The 20754-nt window shown below is 37.2% G+C and overlaps 1 protein-coding gene across 1 annotated transcript in view; it reads left to right on the plus strand.

Annotated features, from left to right (window-relative positions):
* Positions 1 to 20754, plus strand: part of TMEM135 (transmembrane protein 135) — a 160204-nt gene that overhangs the window by 19665 nt on the left and 119785 nt on the right. The window contains exon 4 of the mRNA XM_063394454.1: positions 14800 to 14833. Coding sequence (XP_063250524.1) covers positions 14800 to 14833 — 34 coding nt within the window. The remainder of the gene's footprint in view (positions 1 to 14799; positions 14834 to 20754) is intronic.

Consider the following 20754-nt stretch of genomic DNA (forward strand, 5'->3'; position numbering starts at 1 on the left):
TCAAGCTTTACGGATTGCCTGTTAGGGTTAGGAGGAAGCATTTTTGCTGGCTCTAGTTTGTTGTAATTGTGAATATTTTAGTCATTCTTTATATTGTCATAATAGCTGTGGCTATATAAAATAAGTAAACAAGCTTCTAATAGGTGCAGTTGCATGATTATACTTATTATACTGTTCTTTGCAGTTTCACCTGTTTTACATCTTCTGTTAAAGAAAAATGTGCAATTGTTTTGTCACAGAATTCAGTTTTGTAGTGTTAGACATGAAAAGCTGTGTTAATGTCTCCTCAGAGGTAGAGGTGACTCAGTTCCATTAATTTCATTGAGCTTCCTTAGGAAATCATTGCATTCTTTTTATTAATCTTTGTATGGAGTTGTTTAACCATACAATCCTTGTGTTCTTTCCAATTGGTGATAAGAAGAAATTTTATTTATAATTTTTAAAAAGAGTATTTTTCTTGTAAGTTTTGGCTTCTGTTTGTAATTCCAAGTTACAGTCTGCTGTCATTTCTTTCAACATTTATTAAATGCTATCACCAAGAATTGAACGTAAGGTAAGGAGAAGATATCTCGCTTGGATTGAAAGACACGGCAGCGCCTTTTTCTAGAAGTATCGAAAATATTAGAAAGCAAGGAAGTAACTGAATATACTTGTTAAAATTACTGTGAATCAAGCTGCTGAAATGGGATTTGAGACTTGGCTGAAGCCAGCCTGTTACTGAAAGTTTGATTGGATCAGTTGTACCTTGCAGACTTCTAAGACAGAAATCTCATAGCTTGGTGGAGAGCCTGTATTTAAGACCTCTGTGATTACTTTCTTGGAAAAAAGCGTTCTCTTAAGTGTTATGTAAATGTGCTGATATTTCAAAACCATTTAAGTTGTGTTGTGCTAGTAGCCTAATGGCAAACTTCATTTTATTGGACTTTTGCTCAAGAAATCATGTATTAATGAATTTCAAGAACTATAAAGCTTTAAGAGGGGATACAATTCCAGTTATAATGAAATTAATTGTCTTGCTGCCTGGCTGTTTTGTTTTTTTCCCCCCAGCCTTTTGTAACTAATTAAGCCAGAGAAACTTTAACTGTAGCCACCTAAACTTTCTGTGGCTTTTGTGAAGGGACACTTCTGGGGTTGCCCCTGCTCCCCCCTTAGGCTGCATTAATGTTTACATTCTGGCTGTTAACATTATAGCGGCGCCTGTCTCGGCGCTACAGCTACAGCTCTGTCACTGATGGTATTATAAAACTTGAGATTTAGGGCTTTTATAATTTGGTTGTAAAATCTTGCTCTGGGCAACTATTTGTAATACGTTTTTAGTTGAAAACTTCGGGTGTTTTTCATAAAAAAAATCAGCATACTGCATTCTTAGAAAAATATTTAAAGTGAATGAATTTAAAAAGTAAAGCAGTGCAAGTGTATGTTATAGAGGACATCCGTATATACAGAGATATATTTAGTGTTCTTGGAAACAAAAGTATTACTGTGCATTGCTTGGAAAAGTGACAGAAACATTTGTGTAAGAACAATGTGGAATTTTTACACTGTATGTTTGTTCTGATGCAACATTCAGTGCTGTTAAGATTATTTGCTTGCCATAAATGCCATTAGTCTAAACACATTATAAAGGAGGAATATGGCAGAACAATAATGGTAAAAACTATGCACTGCAAAGAAATACATGAATTTTGTAACTTTGTAACATTCAAATAAAAATTTGTTGGTATCTATTTCTCTATAGTAGTATAGTATATTTAGACTTGGGGTGACAATCTCCTTTCTCAAAAATGTTTTGTGGTTATTCAGTTTGACATATTTTAGGGAAACATAAATCACCGTTTTGGTGGGGTGAGTAATGAAAAGAAGTGAACAAACTCTTAACACAGCAAGTGTTTTTGCAAGCTTTAGTCGTACTTGCTACAGGTAAGAAATTGAGAAAGCAAGCTATGTTAAGGGGTGATTTTTTGCATATTTTTTGCATTGTAGTGAAAAAAACTCTCATGTTTGGATCACTGAACATGAGTATTTTGTGGTGTAATCTAGTAAGGAGAGCTAGCAGGGAAACAAACTTTTTGGAATTGTACTCTTCTAGAGTGATTATTGCTGTGGAATATGGAGCCAGGTTGTAGAAATTACTGGAAAAGCTTTCTTTTTCCAAACCGAAATATGTTAAATTCCATTGTACTTCAGCAACTGCCTTGGTGAGAGCCAGTTTGAGGATTTATGTTTTTATAGTAACAGTGTATAAACATTTGAACATGTTTTGCTGCATACTTTGAGGGATGCTACTGTGCTGTAGTTATAGAACCATCTCATAAAATGTTTTGATTGGAAGGAACCTAAAAGCTTGTCTCGTTCCAACAACTCTGCCATGGACAGGGACACCTTGCACAAAACCTGACTGCTTTAACAGTTATCAGAAGAGGCAAAAACTGATCATTCAAGGCTGGGAGTGCAGAAGTCAATCTGGAAGATGCTGTGATGGTGGCAATATTGTAAATGGCAGGTAGCTCAGGATAGGTAGCTCTTGGGAGTATTTTTCATGGAAAAACCTGTGATAGACTAGCATTTTACACTGGAAGAATGGATGCTCTCTAAGGTATATCCTTGGCAGTCAACTTTGTTGATATATTCAGAGAGTTTTCTATTTGTCATACTATTGTTGCATCTTGTGTTAATCCAAAAAAAGTCTTAAACTAGATTTCATCCACCTGAGATGGCAAAAGTTTGGCAAGGTGAATTCTGTACTTGTGAACAGATCAAGGTTTATTGGGAATCAGTGACTACAGTTCCATACATGTATAGTCAGTCATTCCAGGTTATAAACTATTCAGGATTCTGAAAAACTCTACTGTTTCTGCATAAGTATTCAGCAACCATGTTTAGCATTCAGGCTGTGGCATTTGAATGCTGGAAAAATTTGGTTCAGCTTTCTTGTGTCGTAACTGAAGTCTTGCACAAGATGAAGAGCAGGAGAGCAGCTACAGCTTTAGAGTTGACAGTCCATTTTCTAGGATAACACAGGCAGACAGGGAAGAATATTGGAAGATCCCGTGTGAAATATATATCTGTAATTCTGGTGATGCTGCAGAATACATTGCAGCATCTGGATGAGTCTGTAGAGACTGCATTTATTTTCTCTCTGTGTTAAAGTCAGGGCTGATCATGCAGACTATTTGGTTGCAATTGCTTAGTGGTCTCCAGATCTCTGAGTTTCAGAAGGATTTACCAGCTTAGGCAGAACACCAGCCATGTGGCTGCTTCATGAATGTAAAGACATCTTGGGCAGCACCCATTAAACTCTGGCCTGCTCTATCAGTGCATGTGAGGCCAGCCTGGGTGAACAAAGGGCAGTGCTAAGGTCAAGTAGCAAGCTGTGATAGATCCCAGGTGACTGTGCAGATACCTTCCTCTCTTCCTGCATGGCTCCATGAGTAACTGAGACTTGATTGTAGTTAAAGTTTTAATTTTTAAAAACTATTTCAAGAACCCCTTTTGGCAAATCTGTTTCTGGAATGTTCACATTGTAGGCTGAAAACTTAGTCATCTGCATAGTAGTATAATTTTGTGTTCTGTTTTCCATCATTAACCATAAAAAACCCCACCAAAATTTGTAAAACTTACAGTTCTGTTGAAATGCTGACAGATAAAATGTCAAAATTCAGACTGCTGCTGGACTATTCTGTGAGTCTGACTTGGATTCAAATGGCACAAACAGTGGGTTAATTACTTTGTCCTGTCTGCTCAGCACTAGCATCCAGGACACACTCATCTGGACTTCCTTGCCTTAAGCAAACACTTAATACATCTTCTGTGTCTGAATGCTTTTGTATAACATGTAGCTCCCAAAGGGAGAATAATAAATACTCTGCTAGTATAGAATAAACTTCAGATGCTGCTTAGGTGAGCTGGCTTGAGTGCTGACATTTACCTGGCGAAATAACATCCATGCCTAGCATGCCTCTAGTGCAGTGGCTGGAAGTCTTGGAGGGAGCTTTTTGGTGCTGTGTTCCTCAGGTCTGCTTGTAGGATATTGTTTCTAGATACTGTAGATGAGATGAGCTTAATATTTGTTTCCATGTGAGCTACACCTACAAACCCTCTGTAAAAGAAGTGACTTTTCTGGAGCGTCATTGTTCCCAAGGAACTAAGATCATTGTTAGCTCCTGCAGCAGGAAAAATGTGAAGGTAGAGACTTAGAATGGTAATGATCTTCTACATGTAATCATGCAAAGCCTTTCTGTGGCAAAGATTACAGCAGTATTCTTAGGTCAAACATCTTACTTCCCCTTCCTGCCCTCTCCCCTCCACATCCTGGGACAGAAAATGGCATGTTTTTATTTCCTTTGGTGAGGAAATAAAACACTGTATGTTGTAGTGTTCCTTGTAATCTGATGACCTCCACTCCAAACTGAATCTTTTTTGATAAAGTAAGTGTATGCTATTAAAACCTTCTCCTAAGGACATTCTGTCTAAGAAGCAGGAACAAACTGTGTCCATGGTATTAAAGGCAAGCATTAAACAGGTCTCATGAATTTGGGCCAGTATCTGTCATTGCAATCCAGACTGCTCCAGCTTTGGTGAAAGACTGAAACAGTGTGGACTCTCTGGTAGTACAGCATAATTTGGTCTATGTGAAGGAATTTACATGGGCTCCATCTTGCTGCTTCAGTGCTATATTTTTCCTTTTAAGCTGTTCATTGTCTGTTATTCATTCCTCGTGAGCAACGGACTGAGGAACGAGAAAAAGTGTTCTAATATCAACCGTTGGCGATTTGGATGTTTGAGCTTAATGCCAGAAAATAATAGGTTCAAACTGGACTTGGCAATAGCTTATTTTTGTCTTTGGTAGGTGAAATGTCTCATTAATGTCTGTCTGTAGTATCTGGCACAGTTCGTCATCCAGTACTGATGTCCTGCCAGAAACTGGCTTCTCAGTCAATAGGGATGTGTTGAAATGACACTCAGTCAAACTTTCAGTGTGGTTTGCCTGCTTTTCTAGAGAAGGTTCACACTGATTTCTGAAACTGCTGTTCCTTGGGACCTCTTGTGGGACCCCCATTACGGATGTAGGCACACTCTTAATAGCATTCATCTGTCTCTGAGTGAGTAAATTAATAGTTTGTAACTGTATTTAAAGCCTGTTTTTAAAATGACTTAATAGGCTGTCATTAGAGGGTCCAAAGGGGAGGAAATAAAGCAAAAGTCACTGTGTGTTGACAAGTCTAACTCCATACACACTTCCCTTGGAAGTGCTAGTCTGCTGTTGCTGAATACAAGGCCATTTAGAAGATAGTCACACCATGTGAAAAGTTGGGATAGTTCCTTGTTTAAGTTTAATTGATTTGTCAAATTATTATTTTTGTTTTTACAAATTCCTCCAGGTACTTTGTAAATAGTGTAATCCAATCACAAATGTAACATTAAAACATTATGAGACTAAAGAGAAAGTCAGTTCTAAACATGCAAACACTACAGTGCTATTAGTGTGACAGATTAGAAAAACAGTATTAGGCTGCTTAAGTCTTTTGAAATAGATAAAATAACTGATATTTGGGTAGCTTATCAAAAAGCTTGTTGTGGAACGGGCTATCTCAAACTAGGCACAGAAAAGGAATTGGAAAGGGAAGGTCACGCATTCCATGGGACTTCTCGGGAAGCCTCTGGAGCTGCTTCTTGCTGAGCTGCTGTGAGCTGGGTTTGGACTATGCAGGAAGAGTGTGGTTGAAGGGCTCTTGAGAAGGGGTAGACAGTAGAGGTTGAGAAGAATAGGTCAAATACTGGATAATTTTCAGCTAGTATTGAGACAGCCCCAAGCTGTCAACTGTGACCTTATATGACAAATTTTTTCTCCTTCCTGCCTTCTCACTCTCAAAATACCCTGAGTATATGTCCAAGGCCAGGAATCCTGGACATGTTTTCAACTCTGAATTTTTTCCATGCCCTGTCCTGCTCTTCCTAATTTTTATTAACTGTTCTGTCCATAGTGTCTTATTTTGCTTTGGAGTGGTAGTGATTGCCAACAGAATACATTAACAATGACCTGCTGCTGCTGAGAGTCTCCAAAGCAGTTTTGTTCAGAAGTATTTGCTTTTGTGCCCTATGCTCATACCTTCCAGACAGAGTGGCCAAGCAGCCCATGCCCAGAAAGAACTGAGTGTTTTCTTTGTGATTGAGCTGATTAAAAACAGCTCGGTGTTACTATCAACAGTCCAAAGAAATTGTTATTTGGGGCCTTACTTAACACTAGATAGACCTTCTGTACCAAGAATGTGAATAATTTAAAAAATCCCCAAATCCTTCATTTCTTTTCCCGAGGTTTGATTAATTTGTTTTTCTTCTGTTATCTCCCAGTCAGTCATTCTGTAATACTAATAAGCTTTCTGGAATCTTTTTATCTCTTCACAGAATCTTGTGAGGTTAAATCACACTTTAATTAAGAGGTTTTTTCCCCTCTGTAGGTCAGCGTTTGTTTTTGCTCTGTAGATACCATAGAGAAACTGGGAGAGAAGGAAGAGGGAGGGAATGTTGAAAGAAAATCTGTATAAAATAGAGCATAAAGGAGTTGAAAAAAATTGAACTATAGATGTTATCTTGTGCTGCACTATCTGGAAACTCTGTAAGAATTATTGGTACTAATTTAACTGGAATGTATTACTGTAGATATTTTTTTTTTTTGGCTTCTCTCCCTTTCCAGTTTTCTCATACCCTTTCTTTGGCGTGTGTTCAAATCATAGAACATGTTGAGTTTATTTTATTTTCCTTTTAAGAACAACAAATTCTGAGTATTTGCATAAAACCATTTTGCTTAACATGTAATGTGCTCCAAGCAAGAATTACTGATTTGCAGTTTTGACCAATTTCAATTTCTCCAGCTTGCAAAGTGTCCATTTCCTACTTTAAACAACCCAAAATATTGAAATAGGAAATTCCTTTAAAGAAACAGTGGGTCATGAGTCCTTAAACTGTATATTTTTGAGATGAAGTTCTGAACATTATTTTTGTGTGAAAGACTTGCCTACTGGTCTTTACTAAGCTAAAAAGTTACCATGTTCTTTTTTGAAAACTCACTGCTTAGGTCTGTTTTCATAATTTTCGGCATTATTTTGAAAGCTTGTCTGTTCCTGCTGATTTTAAGTGAACTTTTGCACCAGGACTTCTCTGCTGACCTCCAGCTGTCAGTAGGAAATTGGTGGGTGTGAGAGATTAACGATACCCTAAACATAATCTGTAGTGCTTGTGTTATTACAGGGATGCAATCACAGCTCCACATCTATGCTGGGTTTGCTTGTGGTGTCAAGCTGCTGTAAAGCAGAGAGAACCCTGCCTCTTACCTCTTCATTTTAACTTCTTTCATTTCAGGGAAACCTGTGATTTGTGTGTTTGATTTAATTCCACAGGTTATAAAGTGGTGTTTTACAGTGAGGGGGGAGGGATTGAAGCTGACGGGAGGAATTCTTCCTGTTTTTGCAGACCATGAATCCTGTCTGGGGAGCCATTACAAACTATTATGTTAGCTTCTTAGTTTATGTTCAGAAATTAAAGTCAAGTTAACTCTTTCTGAATCTTTCTTTTTTTTTTTCTTCTTCTATATTCAAAGAGGACAAAAGTTCTCAAGTTTTGCCAGTTACTAAAATATATGTAGGTAATTATTATATATGTATTTATATATATAGATATATATGAAAGTATTTACTACTAAAAATTGCTGTTGAGCTGTAAAAAGTCAGTACAACAAAGGTTTTATGCTCTTTACCTTTTTTTAACATTCCACTCCATATTTGCCTTTAAATCCAGAGATTCTTATAAAAGTAGTATTATTTGTGATTTCTTAGACTAGTAAAAAATAAAAAATTAGTTAAAATACAGTGATTAATGTCAGAATATGCAACAGATTCAATGAACAGTGACATTCATATAAAATTCGGGTTTGATTTTGTAGGAAACTTAATACAATGAATTTATGGAAAATGGTTCAAATGTAATGTATAGTTCAGATTTTGATGTATAGGTCACAAGGGAAGGTGAATTTGACTCTAGTACCTGCTTCTTCTTGGGTCAAGTCTTGTTGGTTGGACAACACTAAGAGTTTGGAAAAGCATATATCAGGAATTTGAAGTTTTGGATTGGGGGTGAAGTTAGAAAGCTTTATAGCAAAGCTAAAACTGCTCTTGTCTTAGCAGTGAGTTGGATATTTTTATTTTGTGGGTATTTGCCCCACCAGATCTTTAAATTTGCTGTGTATGTGGAGAAACATAACCCATCAATTAGATGTTTAATCAGAGAACCTGCTCTCTTAATTGCATGCATAAAGATTTTTAACATGCTGCTATATCCATCTTCAGGCTCCTTCTATCCCCCTGTGCTGCTGGCTGCTGCTGTGTGCTGGGTCACGGCTGCTGTTGCAGGGAGGGGTCTGGGTGTACCTGCCCTGGTGTGTCCCTAACCCTGGGGGTGAATTTAGGGGCTCCCTCTTACAGCTCACACTTAGGGCTGTTCTCACTGAAGGACGTGTCTGTTCAGTCACGTTGTGTTAAATCTGTACACAGTGGTAGTCTTCTTGCTGTAGTTATTTCCTGTTATTTCTGACTTGCTAACTTATTTCCCCTTTGGTTTTGAGCAAGGCAAAAAAAAAAAGTGATCATAAAAAACACAATACTGGTAAAAAAGAGCAGCTACAGTAGTTCAAATAAGTTTAAATAATTGCAGTGAATGTTTAAATTTCAGGATGTGTGCTGGGAAAGGTTTGTGGTTAAACTGAAACAAGGTACAAGAGAAAAATATTCTTTAAAATTCATATCACCAAAAACAGTTTTTGATGAGGAAGTTCTAGGAACTGGAGTGCTGCTATTAGACACAAAAGATGGGCAGGGCAAGGCAAAATGTATGAAAGAAAGATATATTTAGAAGGAAGAATGAATATTGAGAAAGATACAGCTTAAAAATGACAGGTCCTACCTCTCTTCTGTGGCTGTTTGGAGAAAGAGAAAGTCTTTGCTTTCTTTGAGGGCTGCTGTGGTTTCAATAATTAATTTATGGTAGAATTTCCATGAGCCTAAGTACTTTCTAAGCATTCGTCCCACCTTCAGGCAAGGTTGGTTGGTTGGGGTTTTTCTGTGTGTGTGTGCTGATGGTGCTGTTGTGTGGTTTTTTGTTGTGGTTTTTTTTTCTTTTTTTTTTTTCTTTTTCTTTTTCTTTTTTGTTTTTTAGCTTAACAGCAACTCAGTATTTAAGGGAAATCATAAATAAATTGAAGGAAAACCATAAATGAGAGAGAACTGGCAATGCATTTTGTAGGAAAAAACAATCTTGATTGTATTTAAAGATTGGTATTTTGTATGATTTGCTGTTATATGAAGCAAAAGCTTATGCTGCTTGTGAAAATAGAGTTATTTTTTGAATTTTATAGGCCATCAAGCTGAGCAAGAAAACATTCTTCAGCAAAGTGTTCCACAAACAATATGTTGGCATGCAGATTTGGACAGTTGTTGCTTCTACTGGCACGAATAGGATTTTTTACTCACGTGTAAGGGGAATTGGACTTTGTCCTCAATCAAATAAGTTTTCAGGAGTTTACAGCACTTACAAGAAGATATAAATACCTTGCTCACAGGCAAATGCAAGTTCTTAGAGCAGCACTCAGTGATTTCTTTGACTTCAAAATACTTTTGATTAAACAAAGGATAGGAAAACTTTAATCTGTTTTATATTTCCTATATTTTCATTTGAAGTCCTGAGGATGAATTTTGAAAAACTGGGACAGTTTCAGCAAAGAGCTATAAGTATGATTAAAAACTTTGGGCACATGGTGGAAAAACTGAAGGAGTTCAGTTCTTGTTTAAGAAATGGTATGAGGGGGACTTGGTTGGAGGGGGTAGTGTTACAGGGGAGGTAAAGATGGAACTGTTTTCAGAGACCAGACTAATTCTTGTCTTGGGTTGCAAATTGTAAAGATAAGTACCCATAAAATAACATATCAATGGTTGTGGTGATTGGAAATACTTAAAAGACAAATTCAATTTTTTTAAGTAAGTGGCTAATTCATTAAAGGAGAGTTTGTGTTTTGTATTCATTAGGAAGACAGATTGTTTATCACTGTAATATTTTCTGATTTTATAATCTTTGAAAAAAATTATTGATGATATTTTGAAGTTGTTTTCTACCTTTTTTCTGTAGAATAATAGAATAGAATCAGGTAAGTCTTAGGAATTCAGCTAGTGCAGCTTCCTACTTGGAGCAGGGCTGGCACTGAATTCTGTTCAGCTTGCTTGGGGATTTGTCTGATCAGCCTTGCAAAGCCCTGGGGATGGAGGTCCAGCAGCCCCTCTGAGTCCCTGTTCCAGTGCTCTCCTGTCTTGCTGGAGAAAATGCTGTTTCCTTGGGTCAGGTCAGAGTCTGCCCAGCGGTGCTGCTGCTGCTCCATGCCAGCTGCTCCATGCCTGCTTGTTCTGGGGGCCACAACCAGGCACGGGACTCTGTGCTGTAGTGACTGCCAAGTAAATGGGATTAATCATTTCCCTTGACCTCCTACCTAAACTTCTGTAATACAGCCCAGTACACTGCTAGGTTTCCTTGTTATTTTTATCCTGTAGCTTTTTGGGGTTTTTAGCAGTTATTTCAGACTCTTTCCTCTGGGCAACGCAAGAACAAAAATATGCGGTTCTCTGTTGAGGTTTATAGGCCATAGTTTAAGAGGTATTGCTGTTATAATTTGGTCTGAATGTTACCAAGTTATCAAAAAAAGCAAATTTTATCGAGTTAAGCTTCTTGTAGAGGAAGGTATAAATGAACAAGAGAAATATCTTCTAGAAGCCTGTAGTCTGTTGTAATTTAAACATTATATGTGGAAAATGCAAGATTGGAATTATTCAACTGTAGGTAATGTGACCTGTGTTGGATAACTAAACTCTGAGACCTTGCCTACTCAGTTCTCTATAAGCATGTTAGAAAATTCATTTAAAAGTGTGAATTAGGAAGAAAAAGGAGGAGAAACAGAGTGAAAAGTATACTAAAGAGTACTGCTCTTCGAGACTTGAATTTAAGAGCAATTAAAATGTGATTACTTTCATGCAAACCTCCTTTTCTGGGTGAAGGAGACCTGTCTTGTTAACACTTTTTAGCAAAATTTTTTTTTTGGTTCTTTAATTTAATACAAGAAACTGGTAGGGTGGACCTTGGTTTGCTGTTCATGAATGCTAAGGTTACCCTTAGCTCATGTTTTCCTTCCTGAGTTAAAGGTCACAGATGTCATTGGAAACAGAGCTGGGTGTGGGAGAGACTCAATTGAAGAAGTGACTGGGAGTGAGTGGGAAACCACAATGAAGATATTTGTGAAAGCAGGCTTTGGAGAAAATGGCCTAAGCCAGAAACCATGGAGGAGGAGCGGGCAGTAGGGATCTGTGTGTATCTGCATGGGCTTTCCCGTAGTGACCTTGCCAGACTGTCACTGCTGTAGCCACCTGCTGATGCTGGTGTTGCCAAGATTAGCATTCAGCACTGGTTCATGGACTTTAGGAGTGAAATGTAAACTGTTTATTAGTATCTTTAAACCTTCACAAAGCATGTGGTTAGACATGGCTGAATAATTATTTTTATTGTTTAATAATTTCCTGCTCTCCTAATACCATTTCCCAATTATATTCTCCCCCTATTTACCAGCTGCAGTTTTAAAACAGTCCTTGGGTTGTACCAGTGACCCTTTTACTTGGCCTACCTCCATCTTTCTGTCCTGTTTTCCGTCAGCTGTCATTGCTACAAAATAGTGCAACATTTTCTGAACTTCCAACTGCTTTTTAACAGCTGAGTTCAGGTTTGGGTTAGGCGTACTGGATCACATTTGCACAGCGCCAGGAAGAATGCCCATTCCCCCTCCTCTTTTTTTCCCTTTTCCCTGGAAACATGAGGCTATTTATTTTTGAAACAGTCACAGAATTAATTTGGAGGAAGAAAACTCTTTCTGCTTGGAGTTAGCTGGGGCCTCACAGACAGGCTTGTTGCAGGCAGTTGGAGATGACGTCACCTAACAACTTGCTGTGTTTTCTGTTCCGGAAGTTACTTCCTTGCACAAATTTATTGTCTGCACATTTTGTCTCCTCCCAGCCACCTACTTCTCACATTGGTCTTGCTGCAGCTGCAGTGCAGCTTCTGATTTCTTTCCTTCCTCTTCTCTAGCACCTTTTCCTTTCTTTGTCTTTGTGGTTGGTGAATTCCATTTTACCCCCAAAGGAACTACAATAGAAACTAAATTAAAAGTCATTTAGTTCTTAGTTTGTTAGTGTTTTAAAAAAGACTAAATAAATTTCAGTAGGAGGCTAAAAAACCCTGCCTGCAAGACAGAGAGACTGCAGGGGAGAATCCACCAAATAAGTTAGGAGCACATAACAACGATCATCCTGCTTTGTGCCCACTGTAGATACTACAGTTGTGAATACACAGAGTATACTCTGAAAGCTGCATCTGTCACTCAGTTGCTGATTGAGTCTTCTCTCAGGTGTGTTGCTGCAGAGTGTTTTTGATGTTCTGATGTTTTCCAGAATACTCAAAGTGGATTGAGTTACCAGGTTAGCTCTTATGGGTAGGTTTATTTCTGTGTTTCCAAATGACTGAGTATTTGGATGTATATCATAAATTTTTAATGCTATTGCAGGGGTAAAAGAAAATCTAAGAAACATGAAATATCCAGTATTTTTTTCTTGAGAACCAATTAATATAAGATTTACTGTACACAGAACTGTATTAGCTGGCAGTTTGCTACTCAGAAGGGTTGTGGCACCAATTGTTTTATCACTTGAGCTAGTCAACTGAAAGACTGGGTGAATGCTTGCAGACCAGCCCGAGAGTTGGATTTATCTATTGCATCAGAGGAATTTTTACCCCTTGCTGTTCAGAAATGTCATACAGTATTTTTGTGCTTTATTGAAAGTTGTAGGGGCTACTTTGCTTAACTACTCATGGACCCTATTCCCTACCTTTGTCTTCGTTTTTTCTTGTATGCCTCGTCCTCAGCAAATCTTTAGATTCAGGCTTTTTTTCCTTCGGTTTCCATGCTAGAATCTTGTTTCTGCTATCTGGCACAGGGTGTTACTGGGTAGAGAAGGTATACAGAGAGCAGATTTGTAATTCTGTGGTGTTTTTTTTCTTTTAACAAACAAACAAAAAGCCATGAAACAAACTGATTTTGCTAGTTAAAGTTTTGAACTTAAGCTAAATTTGAATCTTCTCTGTGAGTAGAGAGCAACTTGCACAAGTCAGTATGCTGCATTATTGCTTTCCACAAATTCAGTTTGATGGGGAAGCAGTAAAACTTTTAAGTGGAATGGATCCCTGTAGCTTAGATGGTTGCTATGAAAAACCTTGATCTGGATGCATAACTTGACAAAACTATGGACATGTAAACATGGGGGTTAGAAAATACTGAATGAACATTTTGGATGAATCAAGCTTGGGAACTGTGCAATAGGGATTTCTTTATTTCCTGCTATCTGTGCTTTTGTTTTGTTCACTTCTTCAGCTGGGCTGATAGCAAGAAGTGTTCTGTTAACACACAGCTCTCTTAAGCACTCTATGAATGCTTGGAAATTTAAAATGTCATGACAAAATGGAACATACAAGCCTGGGTTAGACCTTCTGTTACATATTACCTTCTGTAGCAGCAATATTAAAAAAAAAAATCCTAAATGACGTGAAGGCAAATATGGATTCAGGTTATAAAGTCACTTGCATGTTGAGAAACTTTATTAGTTGAATGTGTGGTGCCTTCACAAAAATCTTCAGGTTTTTTTGTGTAAGACCAATGAGGACAACAAGAAAAATCACAACTACTACAAGGCTGATTGTAGACTCAAAAAGATAAGAACACGAGTCCGGTAAGAAATACTGAAACTGAGTGTTCCAACCTTTGGCCACAGTTTCTAATAAAATCTTTGCAGAAGAGTAGGAGTAACTGAGGGCAAAGCAAACCTGCAGGGGTAATGTCTTCCAGTTTCTCAAGGGTGATGGTGACTTGTGACTGTTGTATAGAAAATAATTTTCATTTCATCTGGACCCTACAGTGCAGTCAGTTGGTGGAGCAGCTCTCGTTTATATAGTCAAATTCAGTTTTCTTCTTGTGCTGCAATAGAATCAACAAAAATGTGGGAACTTGAGCCCACGTTGATATTTTTCCTAAAGAGCAGTGTGAGCTGTGGGCTGAGACACAGGGACAGATCAAAAACTTCAAGTGGAAAAATAAAAACATAGATAAAGGTTAGAAGAGAAGATTGTGGCCACTGTTCCAAGGCACTGTCGGCACTGTGACTTAAAACTGGCTTGAGCCAAGATTTGTGCATCCATCTCCATAGAAAACTTCTCCTGATATTGTAGGCAGAAAGGCCTCGAGTTACATAGAACCAGTCACAAAACAGAAGTTAACACACAAGCATATTTTGCTGAAAATTCACAATTTAACTTAGGTCACTGTTTGCATGCTTATGTTACTGGTTTTTATGTAGGCTTATTTTGTGAGGAGTGTTGTGTGTAATTCAAGGTGCCTTGCCCCTTGTGACAGCTTCAAGACTCATGTGGAGTAACCAGTTGCTATATATAACTTGGTTCCTGTAATTCCTCACTGCTTTAGATACTGTGTTATCAAGATACTATTTTTGGGTTTGTACTCATTTTTCTATAAGGTGGTAATCATTCGTCTTCCATCAATAATCTGTTTTTAAAATTCTCCTCTTTAATAAAATATTCTTAATGATTAATGTTTTTCTTTAGTCTGAAAAATATTTGATTCATTCACTTATTTATCTTTTCTGTTTATAGGAGAGGTCTTCTCACAATCTACATGGCTAATCAAGTAAGTAGTCCTTTATTTCAATAAAGAAGAAAAACATGTAAGATCTGTTGGAAATGTCTTGTTTAAAGTTGATAGATGCTGACATTCATTGCATTTTTTTCTTTGTTGCAGGATTTTTCTTTAAGAAATATGCATTTTAAATAACTAAAACTCTTAAGAGCAAATTGTGATGAGAGGTCTTTCAGAAGTAGCTGTAAAGCAGAGGCTGAAATGTGGTTCATTTACTATGCTCAAAGTTTCATATGTTGTAGCCCCAAGAAGATGGTAATTTTGTATTTCTCCTCCATGACAGAATAGCATCTAGTACTTAAATGATTATTATTTTACAGATGAGAAATCCAACACCATATACTTCAGTTTTGTAATTAATGATTTCTCAAACTTGTGTCAGCTGTTGTGCATGCAAATATTTTTACCACATGGTTGTATAGATTTAAATATTGAGTCCTATTTCTTTTACTCTCCTTCAAATAAATAACATTTATCTAAATTATGCTTTGTGCATTAACTTTTTCTAAATAGAAAATGGTTCTGTTACTTGATCACACTCCTTTAGTAGAGATTTTACTTTGCCATGGGAATTACGTAAAGGTTTTATACAGTTTGAGTTGCATAAATAGTCACAGAAACTACAAAAAAAACCCCAAACAAACCAACTTAAGAATTCTGTTCAGACTACTGAGAGTTTTCTGGGGCCTCAGTACAGTCGTGCATGAGTTGAACTCTGATGGTGATGATAAGATTAATGACTGAGAGAAGTGAGACAAAGGCAATGTATCATAGTACAGATTAGGGTGATAAAATTAATATGTTCTCTTCCATCCTTGTACAAACATTGATGACTTGTAATTCGAATATTTTGTGGGGGCAGAACTTTTGGAAGGAGCTGCTATCATAACCTGTTGGCAGCTAGATATGTGGGAAAGTCCCTTTATGCATTTACCAAACCCATTACATAGTTCTCTCTCAAACTCTGGCGCTTAACAATTTCTTTTAGGCAGAAATTGTTTCTCGGGTTGTTCTGTATTCACAGACTCTGTGACAGACTTGTAAGGGGAACTTACAGATTTCCAAAGAGAATGATTTAATTTTTGCTTTTCACTTTATTATTGTTGAGGTACCATAGTAACTTTTATAGCTTTGTGACTGGTATGGTTCATACTCTGTCCTTTAGGATTCCTTTACTTTATGAAGTTTTTTAACCTAATTTGAAAAGATGACAAACTCTCCTTTTGAAATGCAATTAATTAGGTGTTGAGAGTTCCAGTAATACATGGGAACAAGGTTTGACTCCTGCAAGGAAATCTTAACCTTGGAACTTTTCCTTGAATTCAGAAAGGCAACTGTGTAGAGACTCCTCATTCAGGAAAGAGAGCTTAAAAGGACAGGGATATTTAGTTGGACATACTATCACTCCTTTGGAATGGACTTTCCAAGAGAACGGGGCAATAGGTGTGCTTAAATAGCAGCACCTCTCAGTATCCCGATTTTGAGAAAGCTGTCATTGTGTTCATGGCTCTGAGGCTGAAATACCACGCAGTTCACCTGGTATTGGGCAGAGTAACAAGGGTAAAGTCAAGCCATGCAGTTACATTTTATGGATATCATTCGGCATGGATATTCACTTCAGCATAATGGCTTATTTCAGTCACAAATCTTTGATGAAGCCAGAGCTGCCAGGGTTTGCTCTGTAAACTCCCATGATCATATCATACTTACCTTGTTAACAAGCCCTGTAATCACAGTAAATGTTTCCCTATTTGTGTTGCTTATCTTTGGCTTAGAACTTTATATGCCTAATAAGATTCACTTATAAATTTTCTAAGCCTTATAAAACATTTGTTCCTGTGAGCTTTAGATTGCAGCATGTCCCATTTTGAAAGCTGTCACATTTTAATCATTAGTGATGGCAGATAGATTGTGAAATTAGCCTGCATTTCTTGCATTCTGTAGAACTCGTGTCAGGACCTGTTAAGATGTTAATGGAACTAAATGTATCCCTTTGTTTTGTTTCATATTTTGCTTCACTCGGTTTTGCAGCCTGAGCAATAATAATTAAGGTTTTTTGTATGATTCTTCGTGTGTGTCTTTGCCCAGGTAGACAGGAGGTAACTGTAATTACTGTTGGTTATTATAAGTGATTATCAGAACTATTGCTGTAGTGAATTTTTATAGCCAGATTAGGGCTCTTAAATGAGAAAATTTTGGTCCTATTGTCCAGTTGGCAGTATGTGACAATTTGTCCTTGGAGATGAATCCACTTTGTGGAAAGGGGAAAGGTGTATTAAATCTTTATGCATGGCTGCTGTTTCTCATTTCAGCAAGTGAAATGCAGTAGAACTTGAAAGGCAGTGGGGTCTAAGGACTCTTGTTCTAAACGTGACATTTTTATTGTTTTTTTTTAATCTGGAGCTACTAGAAACTTGTGAATGGAAACATGTGAATAAGTGTCCTGGTTCATTTTAAATAAGTCAGTGATTATAGATGGATGTGAACCTTAACTCCCTAGCTGCATTTCCTTGCTGCTTACATGTTAACATGACAGAATAAAAATAAGATGTTTAAGCTATGTATGCTCTATGGAAAAACAGAATAAAAATTTTTTTTCAGACTAGGTTGCTGCTAAATTGAAGCTATATAAGAATGTACTTTAGGATTTGGATTTTTTTTTTCCTTTTTTTTCAGATACATGAATTAAAACATAGGACTAAAGCATTGTAGCTTTAATTTTAATGTGCTGAGTCTAAAATCAACTTCTTAGCTTCTCACTGGAAGTTATTTGAAGTTTTTAGAACTAAATTAGTATGCCTATGTCCTAACATTGCTGAACATGTGGGTTTGAGACCTAAAGTTTCTGTGATCACCCAGAACAGAGTAGTGGTGGACCACACAGAGCCATGGAGCTTTCAAGTTCTATTTTGGATTGCATGTATTAAAGTCACAAAATTTCTAGGATCGTAAGAGATGCATTGGTAGTGAACATATAAGATGATCCTTCACGGATAATTTGAGATCAAAAGGAACCCCAAGATTCCAGCAAAAGGTGGAAAGTGAAATGTAATCTTTCAGTTATTTTTATCTGGAACAGTAGATGGTATTAATGACTGTCCACGAAGACGACCTATAGCTCTTGCGTTTCCAAACAGTTGAGGCACACGTTGTGAACAGCTCAACAATTGAGTTGTTGCTTTTAAATTGAAGGAACTGTGTCGTTGGGCTAGGGTTTGGCTTTTCTAGTGTTGAAAACAAAATAAACAAAGCCTACCTTCAAAATGCAGGATGGGAGGAGACTAATCTGAACTAGGACTGATTTGGTATGAAGCTTCTTTGAGAAACAAAACTGTAGAAAAAATTGCTATGTTGTCATTGAAATGCTACACCAGAGAGGAGGCAGTTATCCTAGCATGTGCTGAGCTACATGCTATGTTTGAAATTCAAACTGTGCGTTACTACATCAAAGTCTTTATTCATTCTCTGCTAGGACTTCTGATGTATGGTGTGCTGCTTACAGAAATGGAAATGTTAATAAGAGGCTCTTGAGGGTCATGGATTAAATAATATAAAGCCTAAGCATAAGGTGAAGCAGCTGCATGCAAAAGACAGAGTGATGCTGTTGAGGGCTGTTTCTTGAGAGTGATGGGAGGAAGAAGTGTAGGGTTATGTCCCAGCCACAGAGAAAACATTAATGAGTGGCAAGTTTTAAATTTGAAAAGTAAGTTATGAAAGATAGGAAGAAATGAAGCAGACAAGCAAAATCCACAGGTAAAATGCAAAAAATTATTGTGGCAAGAGACATGGAGCTGGACTGACGTAATGGGAGTTGGTGTGTCGGAGTGTTAGAGATAGAACAAGTTGAAAAAAGATGAGAAAATGTAGAGTTTATTCTAGTTAAAGCAGAGAGCAGGTGATAAAGAAAATCATGGGTTTGCCATGAAAGGACTGGATTAATTTATTAATTAATTAACATTTAGAAAGTTTTAGGAAGAGCCCAGAAAGAGAGACACAGAGAGATGATATTGTTGGTGTCCTGGAAATGGAAATTGGGGGAATTGTCAGCAATTGCATTTGGACAAAATTTACAGAAAAATATGAGGATCCTGAATCTTATTTATTCCTATGCTGCTGTTGGGTCATCAACATGTTTATGAAATACTGCACACAGATCCTCATACACAGAGGGAGAGATACTATTTAAACAAGTACAGAACGGGTTGATCAGTGGCATTCCAGTGGACGATGCTCTGCTTCTGTATGTAATAAAGTAACGCAGCTGAGCAGAGTTTTTTGCTGTTTTAAAGTAGTCTAAGCAGTTTCACAGTTGAATTGTTTTTCAGTTGCATAAACCAACTAAATCTGGGTTCATTTGGGCTGTATCTTTGTTTATTCCAGCTAGTCGAGTGTGAAGGTTGCACGTAAGTTGCGCTCTTAAAGCTTGAAATATTTGGTCTAGGAGCATGCAAAAATGCTGAAACACACTCAAAAAGAAATCCCTCAGGATCTAATAGAGAAATGAGTATCCATTGCTCTTCAGTCAACTGAAACTCCAAATGTTTGTATGATTTTTTTACAGGGTGGAAGTCATAGGATTCAAAATATCACAAAGTCTTCATGCTGTGCAATATTTAAAAAACTTGAAGCTATTAGCCTAATTTCAGATATCTGGCGCACACACACAAACCAAATACCAAACTTGACAGAGATATGGAACAATATAGAACATGGTTCAAATGTTTGAGGCCAAGAACCCTCCAATATCACTTTCCATATACACTAAATTTATTATAGTTTTATGCTTTTGGAAGGTGATAGGTGGATGGATGAAAGAAAAGGAGTGAGGCTTGCTGTGGCAAGAGAAAAAGCAACAGAAAGCTATCTCTAATCTGTGCTTTTGCTGATCCTGTAGTTTTAACGTTTTGCTAAACTCAAATTGCTAACATTGTAAAGGAAGCTACTTGCATGCAAGAAATGCTCTAACACTGAACATTCCGATGTGATTTTTCTTACCAGCTTACCAAATGCTTTCTGTACAAAATTGCTGATGTATCTGAGTTGTTACAGATGTCTCAAGCAATACCTTGTGCCAGTTGCAATTGAATGAGGGAGGATACTATGAATAATGTAGGTTGAAGGGTGCTTTTGTTTTGTAGAGTTTTTGTAGTAATGTGCAATCATTTGTCATTAACATAACGTGCAACTCTGAGGAATTATCACCCAATTGTTACATGGTATAAAACATTGTGTACCAATTCAAAAATATCTTTTAAAATGAAAAAAAGATCGTTGTCACTTCTTCGTTTGTAATTCTGTGAAGTAATAGGTATTTACCACATCTCATTTGTTTCAGCAAAGCATTATATTTGGCTACACAGTTTATTCATTGTAGCACAAAAAAATGTTTTGTTTCAACTTACTAAACTGACATTACATAATCAGCACTAGCTGCCACCTTTTCTTCTCCATTGGGAACAGTTTCATTTTAGTCAAAACATGGAGGCAATCTAAAATGATGAAGGACTGGCGGATTTGCATTTTCTAAATGCACATCTTAAATGGTTTGAACCTTTTAGTTGTAGTAAAATGAATTTGATCACTCCTGCCTTGTCTTTTTTGATAATTAAACTTTTGTTGTGTGCTTTCATGTAATCCTTAGTGCTAACATTATACAAGGACTGCCAGGATAAAAGTTTAACTATTCTTTCTGCATATTAGCCAAGATAGAAATAAATTGATTTTTTTTATTTTTCTAACATTTCAGAAGTAATCTCCATAACTGAAAGTGCCTCAAGTAAATGCGTGAGACACTTGTCTTCCAGGATTGCCTTGTCACTGTTTTCTGTACCCCTCTTCTGCGGTGACAGTGGCTTTGATTACAGCAGCAGCTGGCAGGAAACGTGTATTTGTTGTCTGAGGGTTTCCAGATT

Source organism: Prinia subflava, chromosome 3, assembly GCF_021018805.1.
Source record: "Prinia subflava isolate CZ2003 ecotype Zambia chromosome 3, Cam_Psub_1.2, whole genome shotgun sequence".
Lineage (NCBI taxonomy): Eukaryota > Metazoa > Chordata > Aves > Passeriformes > Cisticolidae > Prinia > Prinia subflava.